Source organism: Colletotrichum higginsianum, chromosome 6, assembly GCF_001672515.1.
Source record: "Colletotrichum higginsianum IMI 349063 chromosome 6, whole genome shotgun sequence".
Classification (NCBI taxonomy): domain Eukaryota; kingdom Fungi; phylum Ascomycota; class Sordariomycetes; order Glomerellales; family Glomerellaceae; genus Colletotrichum; species Colletotrichum higginsianum.
This window is the reverse complement of record NC_030959.1, coordinates 1,065,121-1,087,937: the sequence shown is the minus strand read 5'-3', so window position 1 is coordinate 1,087,937 and position 22,817 is coordinate 1,065,121. Positions and strand designations below refer to the sequence as shown.

At 57.2% G+C, this 22,817-nt stretch overlaps 9 protein-coding genes across 9 annotated transcripts; 4 read left to right on the top strand and 5 right to left on the bottom strand.

The window, feature by feature from the left end:
* Positions 1-1,232: 1,232 nt before the first annotated feature.
* Positions 1,233-2,987, bottom strand: CH63R_08750 (MFS drug; the record flags this gene model as incomplete). Its single annotated transcript, XM_018303724.1, has 1 exon — positions 1,233-2,987. One exon carries the CDS (start codon positions 2,985-2,987, stop codon positions 1,233-1,235), a length of 1,755 nt encoding a protein of 584 aa, XP_018155747.1.
* A 2,376-nt stretch (positions 2,988-5,363) lies between these two features.
* CH63R_08749 (Major facilitator superfamily transporter) lies at positions 5,364-7,235 on the bottom strand (the record flags this gene model as incomplete). The annotated part of the gene is made up of 5 exons (XM_018303723.1): positions 5,364-5,942; positions 5,994-6,585; positions 6,637-6,922; positions 6,979-7,004; positions 7,066-7,235. The coding sequence occupies 5 exons, from the start codon at positions 7,233-7,235 to the stop codon at positions 5,364-5,366; spliced, it is 1,653 nt and encodes a 550-aa protein (XP_018155746.1).
* Positions 7,236-8,752: 1,517 nt separating this feature from the next.
* CH63R_08748 (uncharacterized protein) lies at positions 8,753-9,098 on the bottom strand (the record flags this gene model as incomplete). The annotated part of the gene is made up of 2 exons (XM_018303722.1): positions 8,753-8,857; positions 8,895-9,098. 2 exons carry the CDS (start codon positions 9,096-9,098, stop codon positions 8,753-8,755), a joined length of 309 nt encoding a protein of 102 aa, XP_018155745.1.
* A 470-nt stretch (positions 9,099-9,568) lies between these two features.
* Positions 9,569-9,827, top strand: CH63R_08747 (uncharacterized protein; the record flags this gene model as incomplete). Its single annotated transcript, XM_018303721.1, has 2 exons — positions 9,569-9,629; positions 9,679-9,827. 2 exons carry the CDS (start codon positions 9,569-9,571, stop codon positions 9,825-9,827), a joined length of 210 nt encoding a protein of 69 aa, XP_018155744.1.
* A 646-nt stretch (positions 9,828-10,473) lies between these two features.
* Positions 10,474-11,537, top strand: CH63R_08746 (C2H2 transcription factor; the record flags this gene model as incomplete). The annotated part of the gene is made up of 2 exons (XM_018303720.1): positions 10,474-10,934; positions 11,000-11,537. 2 exons carry the CDS (start codon positions 10,474-10,476, stop codon positions 11,535-11,537), a joined length of 999 nt encoding a protein of 332 aa, XP_018155743.1.
* A 1,467-nt stretch (positions 11,538-13,004) lies between these two features.
* On the bottom strand, positions 13,005-14,811 carry CH63R_08745 (M protein repeat protein; the record flags this gene model as incomplete). Its single annotated transcript, XM_018303719.1, has 3 exons — positions 13,005-14,099; positions 14,167-14,700; positions 14,755-14,811. The coding sequence occupies 3 exons, from the start codon at positions 14,809-14,811 to the stop codon at positions 13,005-13,007; spliced, it is 1,686 nt and encodes a 561-aa protein (XP_018155742.1).
* A 1,463-nt stretch (positions 14,812-16,274) lies between these two features.
* On the top strand, positions 16,275-17,118 carry CH63R_08744 (uncharacterized protein; the record flags this gene model as incomplete). Its single annotated transcript, XM_018303718.1, has 2 exons — positions 16,275-16,324; positions 16,401-17,118. 2 exons carry the CDS (start codon positions 16,275-16,277, stop codon positions 17,116-17,118), a joined length of 768 nt encoding a protein of 255 aa, XP_018155741.1.
* Positions 17,119-17,802: 684 nt separating this feature from the next.
* On the top strand, positions 17,803-18,405 carry CH63R_08743 (uncharacterized protein; the record flags this gene model as incomplete). Its single annotated transcript, XM_018303717.1, has 1 exon — positions 17,803-18,405. One exon carries the CDS (start codon positions 17,803-17,805, stop codon positions 18,403-18,405), a length of 603 nt encoding a protein of 200 aa, XP_018155740.1.
* Positions 18,406-18,864: 459 nt separating this feature from the next.
* On the bottom strand, positions 18,865-21,426 carry CH63R_08742 (Transketolase; the record flags this gene model as incomplete). Its single annotated transcript, XM_018303716.1, has 6 exons — positions 18,865-18,981; positions 19,038-20,696; positions 20,756-20,840; positions 20,916-21,011; positions 21,092-21,138; positions 21,373-21,426. 6 exons carry the CDS (start codon positions 21,424-21,426, stop codon positions 18,865-18,867), a joined length of 2,058 nt encoding a protein of 685 aa, XP_018155739.1.
* Positions 21,427-22,817: the final 1,391 nt, after the last annotated feature.

The following is a 22,817-nucleotide window of genomic DNA, read 5'->3' as shown; positions in this document are numbered from 1 at the left end:
CCTACTGATATTTTGGATTCACTGAGTCTGCGATGGTTTCTAAAGCGACATGGCAAGGCGCGCAAAGCAGCCTGGACAAGCAAGAACATCATTAGTGGCTGAGCATGGACTGGGCTGTGGCCTGTTGGTTCAGCCAAGTCCCTCAGTTGTCCTCTGCTGCCTGGGTATACATCAGCCACTGCCATTCAGGCTACTCAGGCGTACAAAGGGCTCTCTAATAGCAAGACAAGCGAAAGTCAGGCTTGAGAAACATCGGCAGTACCCTCCCTCATCGCCCCCTCAAGAAGATTACCCATCGCCTGCTTTTACAGAACGTTTACAGGGGGGGTTAAAGAATAGTTCTACTTATTCCCCCCCCCCCCCCCCTTTTTTTCCAACCAAAGATCAAAGCGTTACAGCTAGAGATGTCAATCCTAGCAGGGACAGGAAGCGCAAAAAGGACGCAATTCGAAAGTCCCGGCTCGGCGTTCTGGCGTTCTGGATGCCTAGTCCGTGTGGTTGGGTTCCATCTCCTTCCGAGTGCGGCCTGGAAGTCGATTGTAAAACTGGATGTCGTTGCTGCAGTTTCTGGCTGTTCACTGCCCGCAATCGCGTTTTTGTTCGTCATAGAAACCGGACGATATGTCAAAGTATGAGGCGGCATCCGCGTAGGATTCGAGGCAATGAGTTGCTTTGGTCGTCAATGCCAGAGTGGTCCCTGCAGACTGTGCCGTACACATGTCGAGAAATCCTTTCCAAGCGAATATTAGCAGTGTTGGAATGGGCCAGCTGCCCGTACGGCTGCTACGGGCTGGGCCCGCGCGACAGCCTAAGCTCCCGGATACACCGGCTTAAAAGGTGGGGCCGACGACACTCGCATCCCTGCCGGACCGGCCTGACCAGCGGCGCCTGAATGCTGCTGCCCCGTCTATCTTTAGGAGGGGAGCCTGCGGCCGAAGGCCCGTATTGCCTTTGTCCTTCCGTTCGTTGAATTTCAGAATCCATCGACTTACCTGCTGTTGTCTCACCTTGTCGGAAGGTATCTTCGCATACGCGTGCAATCTGTGGTACCAACAAGAAGGCATGAATCCGGTCGCCGGATCCTGGGACATCTCTCTCGTCGATTTTGTGATATGGAGCCCGACCTAGACCCAAGCAATAAGTCTATACAGCCATGGTCCTGGACCACACGTTCTACATATCATCATATGAATAAAGAAGCCGTTCAGTCCTTCATACTATCCTAACCTACCTCAGACCGCACTCTCGCCCTTCGTCGCCCTCACCCTCGTCCTCTCGTCCTCGACAGCCTGGGCCTCCTCCGCCTTCAACCCCGTCCGCGTCTCCGTGTGCTCCCGGCTCAGCTCAACCTGACGCACAAAGAAGGTCGCCGCCAGCCCGACCCCGGACGCGACGCAGAAGAAGATCCACAACTTGCTGATCCCGTCCGCCACCGCCGCCCTGACGACCCCCTTCTGGGCCTCCCCCAGCGCCTCGACCACCACCCCGTGCGCCGCGATCGCCGACCCCGCCCCGAGGCTCGCCGCCAGCTCCCGCGGCACCCCGGCCTCCGCCATCCTCCCGGCGTGCCCGCCCACGACGCTCTGGAAGATGAACTGCCCGACCACCACGCCCGTCCCGAGCGCGACGTGCCTCACGAACGCGAACGCAGCCGTCCCCGCCGCCACGTCCCCCGGCCTCACCTGCACCTGCACCGCGATCAGCAGCGCCTGTAGGTTCGGCGACACCCCGAGCGCCGCGACCACCTGGAACAGCACCAGCCGCGGCCAGTCGCGCCGCGCCGGCAGCGTCACGAACAGCCCGAACGCCACCGCCGACAGCGCCATCGACCCCCGCACGATCTCGACGTACCGCCCCGTCCGCTTGATCGCGACCCCGACGCCCACGGTGCACGCCGCCAGCGGCAGCGCCGTCGCGAGCAGCCACACGCCCGACTGCAGCGGCCCCGCGCCGAGCACCGCCTGGAAGTACAGCGGCAGAAAGAAGGCCACAGCCGCGAACCCCAGCCCGTGGCAGAAGTCGGCCGCGTAGCAGGCGACCACCGACCGGTTGCGGAACAGCGACCCCGGCATCAGCGGGTACCGCGCCGAGCGCTCGACCAGCACGAAGACGCCGTAGCCGGCGGCGCCGAAGACGAGGAGGCAAACGACCGTCGGCGAGCCCCAGGGGTCCCGGACCCCGCCGAACTGCAGCCCGAGGAGGAGCATCAGCGTCGCACCCGTGAAGATGAGCGCGCCGAGCCAGTCAATGGTTGCCAGCCCCTTGACGAGGGGTGTCCTGGGCGCGTGGACGTGCAAGAAGAAGACGAGGATCACCAGCGAGGCGCCCGCGATCGGGAGGTTGACCCAGAAGCACCACCGCCACGACACGACCTCCGTCAGCCCGCCGCCGATGAGCGGCCCGATGCCGCTGGCGAGGCCCCAGACGGCGCCGATGACACCAAAGTACGCCCCACGCTCCCGCGGGCTGAACAGGTCGCCCACCGTGATGTTGACGAGCGCCATCAGCCCGCTGCCCCCGAGCCCCTGCACGGCGCGGCCCGCCACGAGCGGCCCCGGCGCGTGCGCGAGCGCCGACGCGACGCTGCCCACCATGAAGACGGCGTCGGCCAGGACGAGGATCGGCTTGCGCCCGAAGACGTCGCTGAGTCGGCCCCAGAACGGCACCGACGCGGCGTTGGCGAGAAGGTACGCGGCGCCGATCCAGGCGAAGCCCGAGTCCGAGGCGCCGACCTCGCGCGCGATGGTCGGCAGCGCCGTCGTGATGATGACGGCATCGAGCGCCGCGAGGAAGACGGCCATGCAAAGCGCCAGCATCAGGACGGCCGTCTGGGCCCGGCTGCGGCCCGGCGGTATCTTGGTCTCCGTGGTTGTCGTGCTGCCTTCCTCGCCTTGGTCGGTGCTTCTCTTCTCTTGGTCGCCTTCTCCATCTCGATCATGCGGCGGCGTGTTGTGTGGAGGAAGATTCTGGACCTTTTCAGCCGTCATCGCAGAGAGCAAAGATATCTCGTGTGTCGGGAGCACGACATGTTGCTCGAAACTTCACTAGGGACTGGATTCATATACCTTCTTCCTCAAGGAACCAAAGAGGCACTGGTCCTATTTCTTTTCTTCTTCTCTCGGCTCCAAAACATACGGCAGGATCGTCGTGGCATCATCGTTGTCCGATATCAAGAGAGCCAGCCCCTTACACGCTGGACCTTTGGATACTTCGGTACGACCCATCGTGCATGCAATGGAGGGCATCGAGCAACAGGGGTTCCAGGAACGTGAGAAGGGGCGACGTTGGCCAGATGTGGCTGCACGACACATGCGCGGGAGTCACTCATACAACTTTATCCGCTGCAATCTGAGACTGTGCAACTCGTCATATGGTTGGCTGTTGTACGAGTTCGTCATGGTGGCCGGCCTGACTCTTGTCTCTCGCTCGTCCTGCCGACGATGCCACTTGGAGGAAGGCCCGAAACTGGTAGACAACCAACGATTCTTCTACCAAACCCCCCAAAGAAAATGCCAGAGAGAAAAGAGCCCGAAAATCCCAGCGCGCAACGGCCGTACGTACGGATCCAAAAGTGCTATTCCGATCAACCGATGGGCGAGACTTTCAACCCCCCTGCCTGTTGGTCGGGCTTAGCGATGCCCGCCGTTTTCGTGGGCTGACGCCGGGCGGACGAAAAGTGACAAACGAGACACCCAGCATCACTTCCGGATCAGCCTCAAGACCATGGTTCTCGAGGTATCATTCTTTTGCCTTCTTCGAGCCCTCTTTCTAACGCAACATTTGACGACGCAGGGGGGATGGAGGCGCGCGCCCTCTCCAACCGATCGCGTAACCGGAACACTGCGTAAAGCAGAAAACCAACAAGAAACGGGTTCTGAAGCGGACACGAGACTAGGACAAGAAATTGAAGTGGTAGAGGAAGAAGACGAGAACGCCCGGCCCGGCGTCTAGTGGGAGGGGGGAGGCGGCCGACAAAATCGCGTCTCCGATAAGCACGATCATGCGGACGGCCGTCATCACGTCGTGGAGGAGCAGTGCACCAGGTGACGGAACCCCATTGGAATATTCGTTGCTGATGATGGCTGTGCCTTGCGTAACCGTTGGGGTTTTTTTTTTCGTAGGACATGCGTGTTGCAAGCGTGTCCTGTCATCATGGCCCTGAGGCTACTTGGCTGAAGGTGCATGCGTCATCTGTGGATGGATGGATGGGTGTCTGTCGACCAGAATCACTGTGGCGTGGGTGTTCTCGTCTGTTTTGCCTTTTTCTAACTGTCGTCCCGAGTGTTCGTCCTCGGCCTCCCGAGGTTCCCGTTCATCTACTTGAGCCTCGTATTCATGTCCCAAGGCTCGCCTTTTGCAACGTGCTAGGCGGTTGACATGCGCCATGTGGTGTTTCGTGACGACTAGTCACACGCCCTTCGAAGCGCGTGCGAGCCTCGTGGAGTTCTTGTCTCACCAAGGGGGGGTGGACTCGATGTCTTTTGCCGGGGACTAGGATTCGCCTTGCTTCTTTTGGCGGTCATAAATGGAAGCCGGATGAGGGGAAAGAAGACTCAATTTGTGTACTGTGAAAAGACTGACTAGTCGTTCCTCCCTCTCCTCCTCTGCATGTAGTCAGCCAAGCTGGAGAACCAGCAGTAAGCCGATAACAATATCGTATATCAAAACAAAACAAAAAGTCGAATTCGCAAAGCGCGCCCACGAGACAAGACAAACGATAGCGCAGGGGCATTGTCGCCGTCACTGTCTCGGTTCAACACGCAGTCCCGGCGATGGCGTAGCAGCACTTTCGCGGTCGAGTGGCGAATAACTCGAAAGACAAGCGTATCTAAACACGTATGGGGTATCATCAAAATGCAAAACAGAAACGAAAAACTCCCCTCATCCTCCTCCTCTTGCTCTCGTTTGTTTCCAAAACGTCCTCCCCTTTTTTTGGTTCCCACGAGGCGGTCCGAAATGCGATAGCGCAAGAGCATTGTCGCCGGTCACCGCCTCCAGTTCAATACAGCCTTTCCCGACGATGGCGTAAAAGCACTGTCGCCGTCGAGGAATCCGGCCTCTTCTTTCCGCCGCTCATCGCCCTGCGGCGGCGTGAATTCGGGCCTTTCCTCGGATCAAAGGCATATCCAAACGTCGGATGGGTAATCTATATTCGTAGTGTTTTTATGTGTGATTAAGTCAAGTTGTCGAATCAGAGTTGCCAAGCAATGGCATAAAGAAGAGAATTCGCAGGTTGAGCCGCTTCAAAAAGGCAAGACGTCGTACCCGTTGTGGATCTGGGGGAGGCCATTGGCGGTTGTTGAATCCTTCGAAGCAGAGATTACTTCGATCATCGGTCGGCCCGGCGTCGAGGCGGAAGTCGTTCAGGCTTCCTGACGTTGGTTGTTGCGGGGGAACAACTTGCCGAAGCCTCGTTCCCGGGCCTCACGCCTCGCGGCACCGTCCTCGATCTCGCTGGAGGAGTCGTGGTTCGACATCTTGGCCGCGGGCTTGTTGCCGAAAATCTTCAACAGGAAGAACATGGCAAAACTGCTGAGGATGCTTAGACAAAGGATGCCAATCATTGCGTAGTTGCTGCGACGGTACTGGTAACGGCCCTTGGCAGCGTCCTCCGGCCATCCCGTGTAAAGCGCGTAGGTGGTGACGATACTTCCCAGGTTTCCGAGGCCGGACACCAGGGCAGTAGCAGCCGCCACTCCAACCTCGCCGTGACGGCGTTGGAAAATCTCGTTTGTCCAAGTCATGCAGTTGGGGACTGTTGGGCCCAGGCCAAAGCCGACCATCAGAAGCCCGCCGTACCGAGCCCATCCGTTGTCGAGGGCGAAAGTGACGACAAGCAGTCCGGTGATCTGAAGGCACACGGCGGCCGAGAAGATGAATGGCCGATGACCGTGGAAGCGGTCCGAAAGTGGCATCACCAGCAGAATGGCGATCAGATCCATCTGGGTTGGATTAGCTGGTGCTGGCGAAAGAAGACAGTGCGGAATACTCACAATCCAGATAGGAGCGAAGAGCAAGCTGACTTGGATGCTGGATGCCGTGGGCACAATGGAACGAATGATGACGGAGCCGTAAAGCTGAGTGCCAATGCCGACGCCGACGACTCCGAAGTACATGAAAGTCAAAGGCCAGAGACGCCAGTCGATCAAGACTCTGACGAGGTCCCTGAGGGTCCAGGGTCTCGGATGGTAGACCCGACGAAGGTCATGGTAGTGAATGACGGCGTCCTGGCCCGAAAGGGCTTCCGGGGTGGGTGGAAGCCACTTCAGCCAGGCCGACCTTTGACGCTTCTGTCCAGGAGGAAGGGGGCGGTCGGGAAGCCACCAGAGCAGGCAGAACCCAAGCACGATGGCGACGAGTCCGTAAATGAGGAACATCCAGCGGAAACCAACCAGACCTCCAAGGCCATCCATGAGCTGGAAGCCGGCAGATACGAGACCCACGACGGCAGCCGAAAGCTGGGCAGCCGTAAAGTACATGCCGATTCTCTTGCCGGTCCGAGAAGGCGGGTAGAACAGGGTCAGATAGTAGGACATTCCCGGCCACATGCCTGCAATGACTACGCCCAGCAAGAACCGAAGCAACCTGGAGCGGTTATATTAGTCAGGATCAATAACCGGGGTACGAACGACATACTTGACACTCCAGGCACTCTGTACAGCAGCGAAGCAGGTGCCAATGATGCCAGTGGCGATGACGATTCGAGCCATCCAGATTCGGGGGCTCAGCTTGGCCATGACCAGGTTCGAGGGACAGTCGAAGATGACATAGGCGACGTAGAAAAGAGCCAGCGCGGTCGAAGTATCCCGTGCCGACAGACCGAGAACCGACATCAAGTCATGACCTTGCGCCGCGTTCATGGTTTGGGCGATGCCAATGTTGGACCTGATGGCAGAGCAGAGGAAATACAGTGTCCAGAAAGCTGCCAGAACGTTAGATGCTTTGTTACATCGAGAAAGGGACAATGTAGGGAGTGACCTGGAATGATGCGAAGGTCGAGTTTTCTAGGGACTGGTTAGCATCGTCTGTGCATTAGAATGGCGATGGCAGCGTTGAAGGGCGTACCGGTAGACCTTCTCGACCGTCTCGACATCGTATTCCTCCTGCTCCTCGTCCTCGTCTCGATGGGATGGTCCAGCCGGAGTATCTGCGCCCGACGAAGCAGCCGCAGTGCTAAGAAAGTCAATGGGTTGCTTGTCGTCGGCGCTGCGCGCTTCTCCATGTAGGTGAGCCATACTTGACCACGGAGCAATGGAAGTGCGTGCTACTGGTCTTTTTTCTGGCCACACTCTCACAAAAGGCTGATTGAAAGAACACTGATGGATTCGTCTTGGGCTCCAGTCGGCTCAGGATTGCGTTTCCAGAGTGAAGCAACCAGTGCGAGGTGTGATCTGCAGTGGATGCTCAACAAGTAGGTGAGTGAGTGTATCCGTAAGGTAGGTAGTGAAAGATTTGACGAGCGGATATTATACAGGCGGGTTTTATTTCCTTCTGAAAGGCCATCGGAGCTGGTAGTGGACACATCCCAAAGAGCAGCTAGAGCTCTTCTTTTTCCCTCAGGCGGTTCTGGCCTAGCTGCACTAGCAGATCTAGGCATGCAGCCCAAGGTCTCTCAAGCGGCCTAAGGGAGCGATGCCCTCTCCAGTGACCTTCCAGTGGCCTCTGTTCGGCCGTTCTCGCCCAACAGAAAATGGCGGCGCCCCGCCCTTCTTTCGCTGCCATTTGTCCGTCGTCTGCGGCGAGATCCACATTTTCGAGCTTTTAGCGACTCCGGACTCGGTCACTAGAGCCAGTCCACCTATACAGAGTAGCGCTATTAGACCGGCCGGTGGAGGGTTGGGGCACATTGAATGGTGGCCGAAGGAGCTAGCTGTTGGTGTATTTCTATGATGAAGAAAGAAAAAGAGGAAAAGAAAAACAGTTACAGAAACATGGGTGAGTCTTTCGCGTATGCACGACTTGTTGATCATTACAGTACAAAAAGCCCGAGACATGCTGTGTGTAACAATGAGCCCGAGGTACTCTGACGGAGCAGACAGACAGACTGCTGGTGGGCGATGACGAAATGGAACGCGGTTTGTGTGTGTGTGTGTGTGTGTGTGTGAATGGGAGAGAGACCAGACGTGGTGGTGGGGTAAAAACTCCCAATAGACATTGGACGCTGCTTCAACCTCACACCCGCCCGTCTGGCTTGTCATCATGGCCGGCCCCGAGATCCATTTGCCTCACATGTCTTCTACCGTCGCGAGTTGTCACAGTATATTCTTAGACACTCGTGTACCGACCTATGCTTGTTCATAACCTGCATCCATCAGTGCCCATCCCATGTACATGCCTGGCTGGGCTGATACCCGCCTTCCCTTGGCCGTCACTGGCTTCAGGCATCAAAAAGTCTGCCTCAGAAGTGAGGGCAGCCGCTCATCTCCTTTCCCTTCTCCTCACCACAAACCCCACTTCAGCGGTCTCATGCCCATCGACAACTCGAACTTCTCCCCTTTTCTTCTCTCTCGTCTCGCTTCCAGTCTCCCTGGTGTCTGCTGTTAACACTCCGCTAGGCCAGACCTGCCTAGCCAAGTCCCGGTTTGGAGATCTTGATTCTCGTTCACACATTCTCATTCTGCACATCGTTGCCAAGTCAGGTGCCTGCCTGCCTGTCCGATGCCCCTCGAGTTGCCTGGTCACCATGCTGTCAGCCACAGCTACGATGCGCAATTGTCTCGATGCGGCCTCACGAACTCGCAAGCTTGGCTTGCTAGCCAGCTGCTTCACCGAGGCAGCCGGTGACGATCCACCGTGAAGGAGTCCAGATCTGGTTCTGGTTCTGGTTCTGGTTCTGGTTCTGGTCCTCGTCCTGGTCCTGGTCCTGTCAGCGCGGGATCGTCCTCCACACACACCCGTCGTCCTCCCGTCACGACACTTAGCCCAGTCACCGGCCAAGAGACCGAATAGGCATCCAACTCCTCAGCTAGTAACCGATCAACAGCGGCGGCTTCTGGCGACCCAGAAGTGTGGTACGCCAACCGCCTGGACGGCGAGTTTTGGGAAGACCACCCGAGTCCCAAAGGGGGAGGTAGTGTGAGCCGTTGCCTGTTGTTCATGGCTCAAGTAGACCCAAGACGCGCGAGTGCGAAAGCAGGCCACTGTACAAGAGTACACATCCAGTGATTCTCTGTGGGTAACCTCGTGGTCAGCTCCAATGAGCAAATGCCAGCAGTCTGGCTGCGTGTTTTCTTACGAAATCTACCTCTTGCATGCATGCCTCATGTTACCAATTGTAACATGTCTTGTCGAAGAGGGCCAACCCTTGCCTGCGAGAATCCGCACATTGTGCTTGGGCATCAGAAGAACGGCATCACTTACGCCAGTTGGAACGCCCGCAGCCCCCAATGGTACGCTTGTCACCGAGAATCATTTGTTGGCCTAAGTAGGCAGTACCACCAGCTTGGCCACCAGTTGCTAGGCCCTCCAATGGCTGATCCTGTCAGACGGCCTCATTGCGGCTGTGAATATCGACTTTGGACCCGTGCGTTGGTCTAACGCGGCTCAGTCGCGTTTGGCATTACCAATCATGGACACGAGGAATGCTTATGACCTTAAGGACCATCTCTATAAGAGTCCTTCGCAAGCAGGTGAGTCCTCCAACACCATCCCTCTCCCATGTTTGGACTAACCGTGCAGACATCCTCGCCCGGGAAATCCAAGACACAGTCACGGGACTGACCCAGTGTCAACGAGGCGAGCGCAAACCCCTGTACAGGCCTGTACAGGATGGCAGCCTTGACGCCAGCCGGCGTCGTGTTGTGACTCACCTTGGACGGGAGGCATAGCAGCCAACACCATCGCTGAAGAATCGAGTCACCTATTGTCTGCCGCCTAGATTTCCGACGCGACCGTAAGACATATAACGGTTCAGTTGTCGCTCAGGGTACCAAGTCGAAAGTCTCGTATTTTGCTTTGTTTTGTTACAGTGCATCAAGGTTGATTATCAAGCAGCTGTAAGTTGTTGTCTTCTGACTGAGTGAGAGGGAGGGGTTCTCTTATGTGCTTTCGGCTTCTGCCTCCTATCCTGCGCCACATTGAGCACGTAAGTGTGGGTCAATGTGGCTGAGTGGCGAGCAAAGGTAGTCACGTGGACCAGATCATCCACATTGTGGCTGCTACTGCCCGGTCTTCCGCCAGAATTCTCAGGCCAAACTAACTTTTCTGCCTTTCGCAGCACCACCCCGGAGGAGCTCATCGCAACTTGTGCAAGCTTGACGAAAGTACGCGTTCTCGAGTACCAAAGTGCAACCGCAGTTGCTGCACCCTTTCTCCTTTCTTCTTTTCATCCGTCATCTTCTACTGTCCTGATTGCGCATTCCCCGCCAAGGACGTGGAGGTCACGACTTCTTTTCCCGCCGGTCACGACATCCTTCGGCCATTCCACATCATTCGTAGCAAGCTTGGTTTGGTAGCCACCACATCGCATTCAACATGAGCGTCGTCTACGAACCCCGGACGTTCATGCACGATGGGTCCTACCCTCCGATCGGCGACCCGGACCACGACCACAACGTCGACCCGACAGCACAGTACCAAGCGACCGACGTCCCAGACCTTGCGTCCTACAACCCGACAGCTTCGATGCTCGGGGATGATCGGTCTTTGATGCCAGATGGTCTCGACGATGGTTCCGTGGGTGTCCCTGATGCTACGCGACTCGATCTCTCCGCTCCCCCGACCCTCGCCTCTCTCCCCTCGCAACTTCCCGCGCTACCCGAACCTCTGCCGTCAAACAACAAGGACGAGGGCGAAGCCTCAACACCATCTTCGAGGGTTAAGTGTATAGCCAAACCCGAACGCGAGGTTACAAAACAGCCCGACGGAAAGTTCTACTGTACTTTCCCGGGATGTACGGAAGAGACGCAAGTTTTCACACGGAAGTGCGAATGGAGGTAAGCATAGCTCGCCCCAAACCTCGCCACTCTTTGTAACCCCACTAACATACTTCTCCTATCAGCAAGCACATGGACAAGCACGAGCGACCCTACCGATGCGCCGCCGAAGGCTGCGAAAAGCTTCCGGGCTTCACATACTCCGGCGGTCTCCTCCGCCACGAGCGCGAGGTCCACGGCAAGCACGGTGGCCCGAAGAACACAGTCAACTGCCCGCACCCAAACTGCAAGCGCCATACAGGCAAGGGCTTCTCGCGCCAAGAGAACCTGAACGAGCACCTTCGACGGGTCCACACAAGCGACGGCTCCAGCACCGTCCAGGAAGACGTTCAGACGGGCAGCGACGGTGACAGCGAGAAGGCCGGCGTCTTCGGCGCGGGGAACAAGCGGAAGCGCTCGAGGAAGAGCTCCGACGCGGGGCTCGACGAGCTGCGCGAGGAGATCAAGCGCGTGCGTCAGGAGAACGAAGAGCTGCGTCAGCAGCTCGACAGGCAGGGCCAGCACAGCTTTGCCATGATGACGCAGATTGCAGAGCTGCAGGACGCGCTGCGCACGAATCTCGACGGCACCGGCCTGGGTGCGCCTACGGCCACGATGTTGTGACAATCAGAGTCAACGCCTGCGCCCCCGCCCGAAAGCGACAGCTTTCTCTCGAACTTCCCGTTACGGCGTTACGACAACATTTCACCCTAGACATCTCCGGTGGTCGCGAAGACTCGCTCCAGGCTGCCACAATCCCCACCACTCCAAAACCCTTCGCCCCCCAATCCGCTTACGCATACGCATACGCATCACGCCACCCATCGCACCACGTACACAATCTGCTCACGAAGCACGCATCGACGAGGCGTTCCGGGGGCCAGAAGCGCTTTTCATGATCCATACCTCATCTCTCTACCTTTCAACTCTCCTCTTTTTCCTTATTATCTTCCCTAGGCGTGTGGCCACACGCCCCGTGTATAAGTCTGGCACAACGTGGGTAATTCTACAAGAGAGGGAACCGGCGTTTTCTACGGCAATCATTCGTGGGAAGGGTGTTGCGATTTTTTGTTTTCATTTTCACCGGTGGCGAAGCAAAGAACGATGACGACTTACTTTTTTGATATCCCACTCTCACAATTCCCTTTCTCCTAATCCCATCTCTTCCTCTTCCTCACTTTCCTTGGAGCGTGAAACAAATCAGAGGTGAGGGAGAAAAAGAAGGGGGGGAAAGAGAGAAATACCACACCTTTTCCAGAATCCCCTCTCCTATTGCAATGGCAGCAAATTGGTAGATTGTACATTTCCTCTCGTCCTTGCCCCCTCAACTCAAGGCTCCAAGCTCGTTGCTCAACACAACTTTGTAATTGTATTATTGTATTTTGCACGGCCTTCTTAACATGTAGTAACATAGACTTGAGGAGATGGGATAAGTTTTATTCATGAAGAAGAATGAAATGGAAAAAAAAGGCAGACGTCCTCTCCCACACACCCAAATCAATAAACCCTCCTCTTCTCTCTCCTATTTTTACTGACATCCGAAAACATCTCTGTGACCTTTTTTTTTTTTTTTTGGCTTTTGCGGTACCATTTTTGTACATCAGTTTTATTAGACTTGATCTATGCGGCTCTAGAAGTCTTGGTTGAACACCCCCCCCCCCCCCATTGCTTACAGTCTCTCTCTCCCCCTGCCCCTGGGGAGTACATGGGATGACGTACCCTCGAGGTGCTTTACGCGTCCATCGCCGACATGGGAACGCCCGGGTACGCGTCGTCACATGCGGTTTTGCCTGAGGCCAACTGCCTATCCTGCGCAGGGGATGGGGGGTTGGATGCACGATGCACGATGCATGAGTGACGATCATCTTAGGCTGAGTAATTGGGGGGTTTGGAGACCTGTGAGGGCGGGACGGAGATGCGAAACTGGCTATGCTGGTCTTGCATCGGTTCTCTCGAAATTCCCATTGTATTCATCTGGATATCAGCCTTGGTCTACCCACCTATATAGTACATGCGACACTGAGAACCCGAGTCAGCAGAAATGTCTTCAATCATAACCAAACACCAAGTTCCTAGTTGCCACAGCTAGATCTAGACCTCAAACACCTCACCGACGCCTTCGGAGCCGCCCCGCCGGTTCTCAACGAGGTCCAGCCTCCATCCCTCCCAGTTCTTGAGAGTGCGCTTGATTTCCTTGATGCGCTCGAGACGCTTCTTGGACTCCTCTTCCTGCGCGCGGCGGAACGCGTCCTCGTCAAAATCCACGTCATCGTCCTCGAGCAGCTCGTCGTCGGCAGTGCCGGTGAGAGCGTTGATGCCGCTCTGGAAAAAGTCCCCGATGCCTCCGGGTTGCTTCCTATGCGCGGACGGCGAAGTGCCGCGGCTACCGCCGAGGTCTACGTTTTCGAAGCTGGGGCTGTTGAGCTCGCGGCGCTTCTCCTGCCAGTGCCCGTGGCGGAGCTCATAGACCTCGGCCTCGAGATCGCGGACCTTCTTTTCGAGCCGCAGGCGCTCCTCGTTCTCGAGCTCATCGACTCCGTCGTCGTCCAGGCCACCGCCGCCTTCGGTAGACTTGCGGCTGCGTAGTCTCGTGTTCTCGCTCTCCAGGCTCTCGACTCGCGCCTTGAGCTCGCTGACTTCCTTCTCGGCGCGCTCTTTCTCCTTGCGCAGTGCCTGCGTCCGCGTGTCTTGTTCCTTGTGAAGCGTCGTCAGCGTCGCGACCTTCTTCTCCAGACCATCCGCCTTCTTCTCGGCCTCCAGCCTGGCATCGATAGATTCCGCGAGTTCGTGCTCTAGGCTGCGAAGTTTGGTCTCTGCGCTTGTGCGCTCGCTGCCCTCGCGAACGGCCTTTTCCGCCGTACGGTCAAGGTTCTTCCGCAAGTCGGTGAGCTCCTGCTGCGCCTTGGTGGCGGCCTTCTCAGACCGAGCAAGCTTCTCTTCCAGAGCCGCGATCTGCTCGCGCTCTGAGGATGTGCCGCTGGCCTGACGTTCAACCTGGGCGCGCAGCTTTGAGATCTCGATCTCCATCGACTCGATGGTTGCTGTCTTGGAGGCCAGCTGGGCTTCGAGCTCAGCAGGGGGTGATGACATTGAAACCGATGGCGAGGATCCATGACGAGTACCGGAGCGAGAGGCTTGTTGCTGGAGCTGAGAGTTCTGGCGCTGAAGGGCCTCGATCTCGGATTTCTGTTCACAAGCATGTTAGCATCATGAACAACTGCTGTCGCACATTCGAAGCCATTAGAGTTCTCACCAGCTTCTCAACTTGACTGTCTGGTCCGCCTTTGGCTTCGCCCTCTGTCTCGCGCAAGTCAGCAAGCTCCTCTTCGGCCTTCTTCCATCTTTTCTCCGAGTCGGTAGACTCCTTGGCGAGGCGCTTGTTCTCCTTCTCGAGCTCTTCTATGCGAGCAACATGCTTGCGGTAGATATCGGTGGCGGTCTCTCCCTCCGGACCCTGGGCCCCAGGTGAAATAGGTCCACTGCCAGCTGACACAGATCCTTGCCTGAACGAGGCAGATCGAAGCTTGGACTGTTCAGCCAGAGACGGCTGGGATGCAGTTGGCGATGCCGGGTGGTCTGCGACGGCTTCCGCCGCCTCCTTATCTTCCTCCTTCGTCTCCTGGTTGGGGTTTTCGGGCTCGGCAGCAGTTGTTGACTCGGGTTCGGGTTCCTTTTCCGATTCCTTAGGGGTGCTAGGTTCTGTTGTCGTCGTTGTCGTCTCGGCTTTATCCTTCTTGGATGATCCGGCGGCGGCTTTCTTGGTCTTCTTCTTCTTCATCTCTTCCACCTGGTAGGCTGTCAGTGCCGGGTTAAAAGTCGCATGCTAGGGATAGAAGCTCACCCTCTTCCTGGCCGCAGCCAGCTTCTCGGCCTTGGCTTTCTCTTCTGCGTCGGCCATCGTGAGTCAGTGGAAGTAGTTGCTGTTTGGTTTGCCAACGAATTAGTGTGGTGATGGAGACAGTTGCAAAAGCTGTGAAATAAATCTGGAAGTCGTTGCTGGAAGGTTTGTGGTAGAATGCGAAAGGGATCGCGAATTGAATGGTCGAGCAGATTTGGCTGGCAGGAGCTTGCTTCAGCTTAGCTGTCCACTCGTGTCAGGAACAAGCCACATTCCACTGACGGCAGTGGTGTCCAGGTAGGCATGGTATGGTACCGACAGTGTGTGGGCAGGGGCCTTTCCCCCAATAACGCGCGGGCGCACGTTTTGGTATCGCGGACGCTAAAGTTACAGGGAACAACCCTCTCATCCGATGAACATCTTCACCTTCACATCTTGACATCTCCGACGTCGCCCATCAGCCAACAAACAACACTCGATAATACTCTTTTGGCTTTCAGTGAACCATCTCAGCCGGTGTACTGATCAATTAGACTGACATCTAACCTCCCGAAGTATGCAGCCATCGTTTCAAAGAATGGTAGCACTCTTTGTGACTGACTTAGTGGCCCCTGACTGCCCCTGGCATATTTGGGCTTCATGTCACTGCTCCATGGAAAAGTCAACATCATGAGACGACGAACAGTTCGCGGCACCCGTCGAATGGAAACCTGATTCGAAGGTTCTCCGATCCACACAGCAATGGACGAACACAGTCCAACAACTCAAGCGGGCTTGGTGACAGCTTAACGGCACCGCTGAACTCCCTCTCCCCTGCACTCTCGTATGGTCCACTCGACAATTCCCAATGCGTTGGCGCCTTACGTCGTCCTTGTCGCATTGCTCCAACTGCTCCAACCCTTCTCTCACGCACGCGACTTGATTGGCAAGCCCTCAGTCGTTTCGTCTGCGCCGATGTCCAGTTGGCACCAGTCCCGCACCCAAAATGGATGTGAAATGCGTTCGCGCCTCTTGTGACAAGGGGACCTGTCTCTCAGTGTCTGTCTGTCAGCGCGGGATGCGACAGACAAGGGGAGGGGTGCTCTGCAGCCTCTGCTCTGTCTGTCGCTCGTTAGGACGACCGCCCTGCCCTGTCCTGCCGGTCCAGGGGGATGACTTACCTCATTCAGGCCATAGGAACAAGCTGCCGCAGTAGCAACAAGACTGGCACCTTTTTTGTGCCGCCCAGATGTCAGACGGGTACTAAGCTGACCTGCTCTTCGAGAAATGCTCTCCTCCAACACCATCCGACCTCCCAGCTCGGGCTGGAGGAGGAAACGAAGACGGCAGTAGGTCGTCATGGGGCAGTGTGTTTCGAGCGGCACCTCCGGCGCCGACAACAGCAGCAGCAACAGCAACAACGCCAATAATAACAACCTCGGTAAACCCAGCCCTCGCTGTCAGGCTTCTGGTTGCCAGAGAGCTTGCGATCCAGGGCCCAGGTCGCGATACTGCACTCAACATGCTGTGTGTAGACGACAGGGATGTACAAGGCCGCGATACCGCAAGGGCCCATACTGTCAAGAGCATTTAGGTGAGTGTCCCACCTGGCTCCTTCGATGGCATGCGGGTTCTCTAACTCTCGAGCCAGATACGTGTCGGGTGTCCAGGTGTGCCAACGACCAGGTCAGAGTTCACGATGCTCGCTTCACCAATCATCTTTGTTGGGACCACCAGCCTGTCGAAACTCGCGAGGCTTGGTTCAACGGGACCCTCTTTTCAAACCACGAAGCATACGGGGCAGGTGCTCCCGATCATCATCAGCAGCAGCGCGCCCGGCGACGCCGTTCGCGCCAGAAAAACAATCCCACATTGGCCGAGGCCGCTTCAGAACCAGTGCACGAGCCTCGAGAGCACATTTCCGAGGCCTCCTCGTCCGACGTCGATGACGATGACGATGCTTCGAGCGTGGGCCGCCGGCTGCCTACGATAGAGGAGACCGACAAAGCCGACACTGCGGTCTGCTTGAACAGGGCGCCGCGAGATATCTCTCTAGAAACAGAGCCAGGAACGCCAACCGCTCGTCGCAGTCAAAAGACGGTGCATTTCGCCGAGTCTCCCCCCCGGGTGTCCTTCCCGGAGAAGCACCACGGTGCGACGGCATCCGTCCGGGCTGTCGATCCTGTACAGTCTCCCTCGGCAACCCGCCTCCGGTCTTCCCGTCACCGGCGCAGCGTTGACGGTCGACACGCAACACACTCGTCGCCCAAGACTTCGAGTAGCGCCGTTACCCCGGTGGTGCATAACCGCGAGAAGCGTAGGAGCACCGGCAGCACCCCCAAGTCAGCCGACGCCAAGCGAGCACCGAGACCAAGGTCCAGCCCTTGAAGATAGATAAGCAAAACAGCCCCTGCAACGAGACTCTGACGTTGCGTTCAATGAGTGTCAACGCCAGTCTGCCTTCAGACAACTTTGCTTCGGCTACCTATCGTTCTGGGACCATCACGCTGCTTGTTATCGCTTTTCTGCAGAGAGCCCTCTCTTGTTTCTTTTGGGAGTGGGGAGGGGAGCAACAGCAGATAGTGTGCTAAAGATCCCATGTCATATCTCTCAACGGCGGTAGAGAGTGTTCCACCTTTTGGTATCGGGCACGGCATTTGGCGGGGTAATGGCGGGGTACGGCGCGAACCAGGCGCTACAATCGCTGAACCACCACAAGTGCAACCCGCGCCAAACCGCACCCTGTCTCTCCCTCTCCCTCTCTCTCTGTCTCTCTATCTCTCTATCTCTCTTTCACCAAGCCTCGTCGTCTCTCTCCTCTTCTATTCTCTTTTCTCCTTCCAACGCTGATCTTCTACCAATTTGCTCCAAAATTCGATACCCTCGTCGTCGTCGATATTCTCTCCTCTTGGCAATACTGATTCTTTTCCACACCCTCGTCCCCCTGTCTTTAAGATCAGCAAATCCCCAATTCACACACACCCACTCAACCACGCGCGCGACGTCACAACAGTCAGTGTCAGCCCATCGTCGTCGTCGTCGTCGCCGTCCGCCGCCGTCCCCGACGACATAATGGCCTCCCTCCCCTCCCAGCACCCTTCGCTGGCGCTCCACCTGACGGACCGCGCCCTAAACCCTATCCTGACCTCGGCGCACTCCCAGGCTCAGCTCGAGGCCCTCACCTCCTTGACAACCACCTCCCTGACCGCCCACGCCGCCGCGAACCGCTTCTCTCTCGGCCCCGCCCAGCGCATCATCGTCGAGCACGGCCCGGGGAGCCCCGTCGTCCTGGCCTCCTTCCTCAACGGCGCCGACGCCCTGCCGCACGACGGAGAAGGCCCCGCCGCCGTGAACAACAATTACAATCATACTTCCGCCGCCTCCTCGAGGCCCGTGTCGTCGGGCGTCGCGGCCGGTGCTGCCCGGACGGCGGACTCGTCGGCGGGAGGCGCATCTTCGTCGGCGAGGACGGGCGCGATACCGGACGCCGGGAAATCAGACGATGACTCGGAGGACGCGGCGCCCATGCTCGTCGGCGTTGTGGTCGCGGCGACTGGCGAGGAAGCTATGGAGGCGCGTCGTGCCGCTGGAAGACTCGAGAGGGTGGGTAGGGAATTTCAGCGGGAATGGGCTGCCGAAGAAGGGACATGTGACATATCCCGCGGAGGACAGTGAAACAAACAGATACACGGAATGGGTGTTGAGAGTCTGCTTTTTTATCGCAGCGGCGGCAGCAGCGGTAGCAACAGCTGAGGCCATCACTGAATATGGGAGAAGAAGAAAAAAGAACTGTTGTGTCCGCGAACGGACAATCAATGATGGGAGGACCATGGCTAGGCCATGCGTGACTTGGATGGGTAGGCAGGCAGGCAGGCGGCCAGCGATCGATCATGACAAGGACATGAGCGATAAAACGAGAACTGGCCGCATGAGGATTCGGCACGACGCACCACCACAGGTTGCAGCTGCGGCGTACAGGATAGAGAAAGCGCGATTCGCGTTAATCATAATCTTTTGATTTTGACGGTCTCTATATACCGAGTTCATTTTCCCCGTAAACATCCATCATCGCGTTAAAAAAAAAAACCAGAACAATCGCCCATTAACAAATTTCTACCCATGGATATAACCGCTCTAAATGATCTGCTGGAAAGCACGGTTGATAGGAGAGCGGACGTTGGGAACGTCCTTCCAGAAGTCGACGGTGGCAACGGCGCGCTTGGCAATGCCCTCGGGGGTGAACTCGAACTTCTGCAGAGGTTGTTAGTATCGTCATTGCGTCGAGACAAGAGATGGGTGGGGCTTACCTTGTAGACATCCTTGTAGGGTCCGGAAGCACCGAAACGGTTGATACCGAACTGCTCGTGGGAGTATCTCTCCCAGCCGAGGGTGCTCATGACCTCAACGGACATGATGGGCTTGCCGTCGGGAAGGACGGACAGCTTGTAGTCCTTGGGCTGGGAATCAAAGACCTCCGTGCAAGGCATGGAGACGACACGGGCAGTGATGTTGTGCTTCTCCTTCAGGTACTGGACGGCATCAATGCAGATGCAAACCTCAGAGCCGGTGGAGACGAGGGTGATGTCGGCGTTCTCGGCCTCGTGCAAGACGTAGCCACCCTTGATGGCCTTCTCGATGATGGAGCCCTCAAGCTGGGGCAGGTTCTGGCGAGAAAGGGCAATGATGCTGGGGGTGTGCTTGGAGGTCAGGGCAACGTAGTAGGCGGCGCTAGTCTCGTTACCGTCGGCAGGGCGCCAGACCATGTTGTTGGGGAGAGCACGGAAGTGGGCGAGGGTCTCGATGGGCTGGTGGGTAGGGCCATCCTCACCAAGACCGATGGAGTCGTGGGTGGCAACCCAGATGGCGCGGATCTGGGACAGAGCGCTGAGACGGACGGCACCGGCAGCGTACGAAACGAAGTTGAGGAAGGTACCGCCGTAGGGCAGGATGGTGCCGTAGGCGGCGAGACCGTTCATGATGGAACCCATGCCGTGCTCGCGGACACCGTAGCGGACGTAGCGGCCGGAGTAGTCACCCAGGCCGGTGGCGGGGGCCTGGAAGTCGACGGCGTCCTTCCAGCGGGTCAGGTTGGAGCCGGTCAAGTCAGCAGAGCCACCGAGCAGCTCGGGGATGACCTGGTAGATCTTCTGGAGGACAGTCTCGGAAAGCTTGCGGGAAGCGATGGCAGGGTCGTTGGGGGTGTAGACGGGGAGAGACTTCTCCCAGCCCTCGGGAAGCTCGCCCGTAAGGCGGCGGGAGAGGTCCTTGGCCTCGTTAGGGTACTTCTCAGAGTACTTGGCGAAGAGCTTGTTCCACTCCTCCTCAGCAGCGGCGCCCTCAGCAGCGTGCTTGTTGTACAGGTCGTAGACCTCCTGGGGGACGACGAAAGACTGCTCGGGGTTGAAGCCGAACTTCTCCTTGAGCTGCTTGATGTCGTCGGTCTTGAGGGGGGATCCGTGTACACCGTGGGTGCCCTGCTGCAGGGAACCGAAACCGATGGTGGTTCTCAGCTTGATGAGGGTAGGCTTGTCCTTGGACTTCTGGGCCTGGGCAATGGCCTTCTCAATGCTGTCCAAGTCATTGTCGCCATCGTCGACGACAAGAACCTCCCAGCCGAAAGACTCGTACCTCTTGACAACATCCTCGGTGAAGGCAACGTTGGTGTCACCATCAATGGAGATGTGGTTGTCGTCGTAGATGGCAATCAGGTTGCCGAGCTGGAGGTGACCAGCCAGGGAAGAGGCCTCGCCAGAGACACCCTCCATCAAGCAACCGTCACCGAGGAAGGTGTAGGTGTAGTTGTCGGACAAGTTGAAACCGTCCTTGTTGAAGGTAGCAGCGGTGTGGGCCTGGGCCATGGCCAGACCGACAGCGTTGGAGATACCCTGGCCGAGGGGGCCGGTGGTGACCTCAATGCCGGGGGTGTCGTGAGCCTCGGGGTGACCGGGGGTGATGCTGTCGACCGTCTTCGGGCGGTGTAAGCAAGGAGTCGTCTCATGGCATCGTCGTGAGGAGCGGAACTTACGCGGAACTTCTTCAGGTCGTCGATGGAGACGCCGTAGCCGAAGAGGTGGAGGAGAGCATACTGGAGCATGCATCCGTGGCCGTTGCTGAGCAGGATGCGTCAGTCTTTGATGTTCGGCAACAGCTGGTGCTATCGTCGTCAGGGAAAAATGAGAACTTACGAGAGAACGAAGCGGTCACGGTTGACCCAGTTGGGGTTCTTGGGGTTGAACTTCATGAACTTGTTGAAGAGAACGTGGGCGACCGGCGCCATACCCCTGGAAGACAGATTGGTGAGCTTGATGAACTAAATGTTGTTGTACACGAAATGCGCGCATTGCGGGGGACTGCTACGTACATGGGCGCACCGGGGTGGCCGGAGTTGCTGTTGAAGGTGGCATCAACCTAGAAATTACAGCCATCGTCAGCAGGCCAGTACACTTTTTGGAATTGAATCCCGTCCCCTCTCGTCTCGTTTGGAAGCTTGAGCTCGTTGAGCGAAGAGCCCATGGCGAGCTGTTCTCTCGTCGAGCCAGAGCAATAGCAAGAGCCAGTGCCAGTGCCAATGGCGGGGTAGCCAGCAACGGTCTCTCAACGAGCGTAGGCGGGGTAAAATTTTGGCGGGCGGGTTAAACTCACAGCGAGCAGGCGGATCGTGTTGATCGCCTTCCAGTCTTGTTCGGTGTAACCCATGATGTCTGATTTGCTTCCAAGAGGTTTTGGTTGTGAAGATCTCGATCAAGAAGGAAGAACGAGAGAGTGAGGTGGGAGAGGGAGAGGTTTTAAAAGAGCAGCCGGATGGGAGAGGGAGAGGGAGAAAAATAAGTAGATCAAATGGGAGGAGAGAGAAAGAGGCGGACGGACAGGGAATGGTGGTAATGTCTCTCTCTCACTCCTCCCTCCTCACACTGCCTGAGTGCGCATGTCGGCCGGGAAGGTAATTATTGAGCATCTGGTGGGGACCTGACGTGGGAGTGGACAGGGGACCTGAGGGACAAGGAGGGGACATGGAGGGGACATGGAGGGGTGGAGGGGCAAGCCAGCTCGCGCCAGGCCAGACCACACCACACCAGATACAGGCAGGCCAGGGACGCCTGCCGCCGGATGCACTCGCAGGCTCACTCGCGCCAAGCGCCCCCAACACAAAAATGCAATCGGTACACCAGTATCTAGCACCTGGGTTATGCTACGCACATACGCTACTTCTTACTCGCCATCACACGTTGGAATGAAAGCCTTGCCTTTGGGGGGGATGTAGCTGAAGAAGTTGTGGTGAGCTTGGATCAAGTAGCCCTGGCAGCCCACCAACAAGGCATGTCTATAGATTGGATTGGATCTGGGTTGGATGATTGGGACTGGCCACTACTTAGTTGCTGGCTGAACAGTGGTGATGACTGATGAAGAGCATAGAATGTACCTCGATGTACCCAACGCCAGGTACTCACTGCCTGCCTACCTCCTACCTCCTGACTGACTGGCTGCATGTACGGATGCTGTAGCTTCGTTTCGTCGCCTCTGCCTCATCATTGTGGGAGGCGGGAGGTGAGGTGAGGAAGTAGCTCTGCCCCTCCACTAGCGTGATGAGATACATTGGCCCAGCTTACCAACCTGGAGCTATTCGCCTGCCTTTTCACTGCCATGTCCTTACTCAGAGCGGGCATCAGCTTTTGGACGGAACGCCCGGCGGGGGGGGGGGGGGACTCTTTCTTTCCTGCCTCACCAGCTTGACAGCAAACATACGGTTCCTATTCCCAAGCAATAAGACGGTTGCTCCGATATGCATGTCTACAACACGTCGAAGAAAAGAAGGGTAGGTACATCGCGCAAAGTCACTCGCTCATCCCAGGCATTCACCGTCGTCCATCCCAATCCGGCTTCACATGGAGTGGGTTGTCTTCCTCGTCCTTCTCTTCCCTTTCTTGTCGCATCTCCAGTTTTCGGCCTTGAGAATGGGACAAGAGAGACCACGGTAACCCTCAGCTCTGTCTCAACAACCCCGTCGTCCCGGCAGTAGAAACGCTGTGGACTGGCCGATTCCGCCCCTCCCGCTGCCCAGTCACCCGTCTTCCTCGTCCTAACATTGG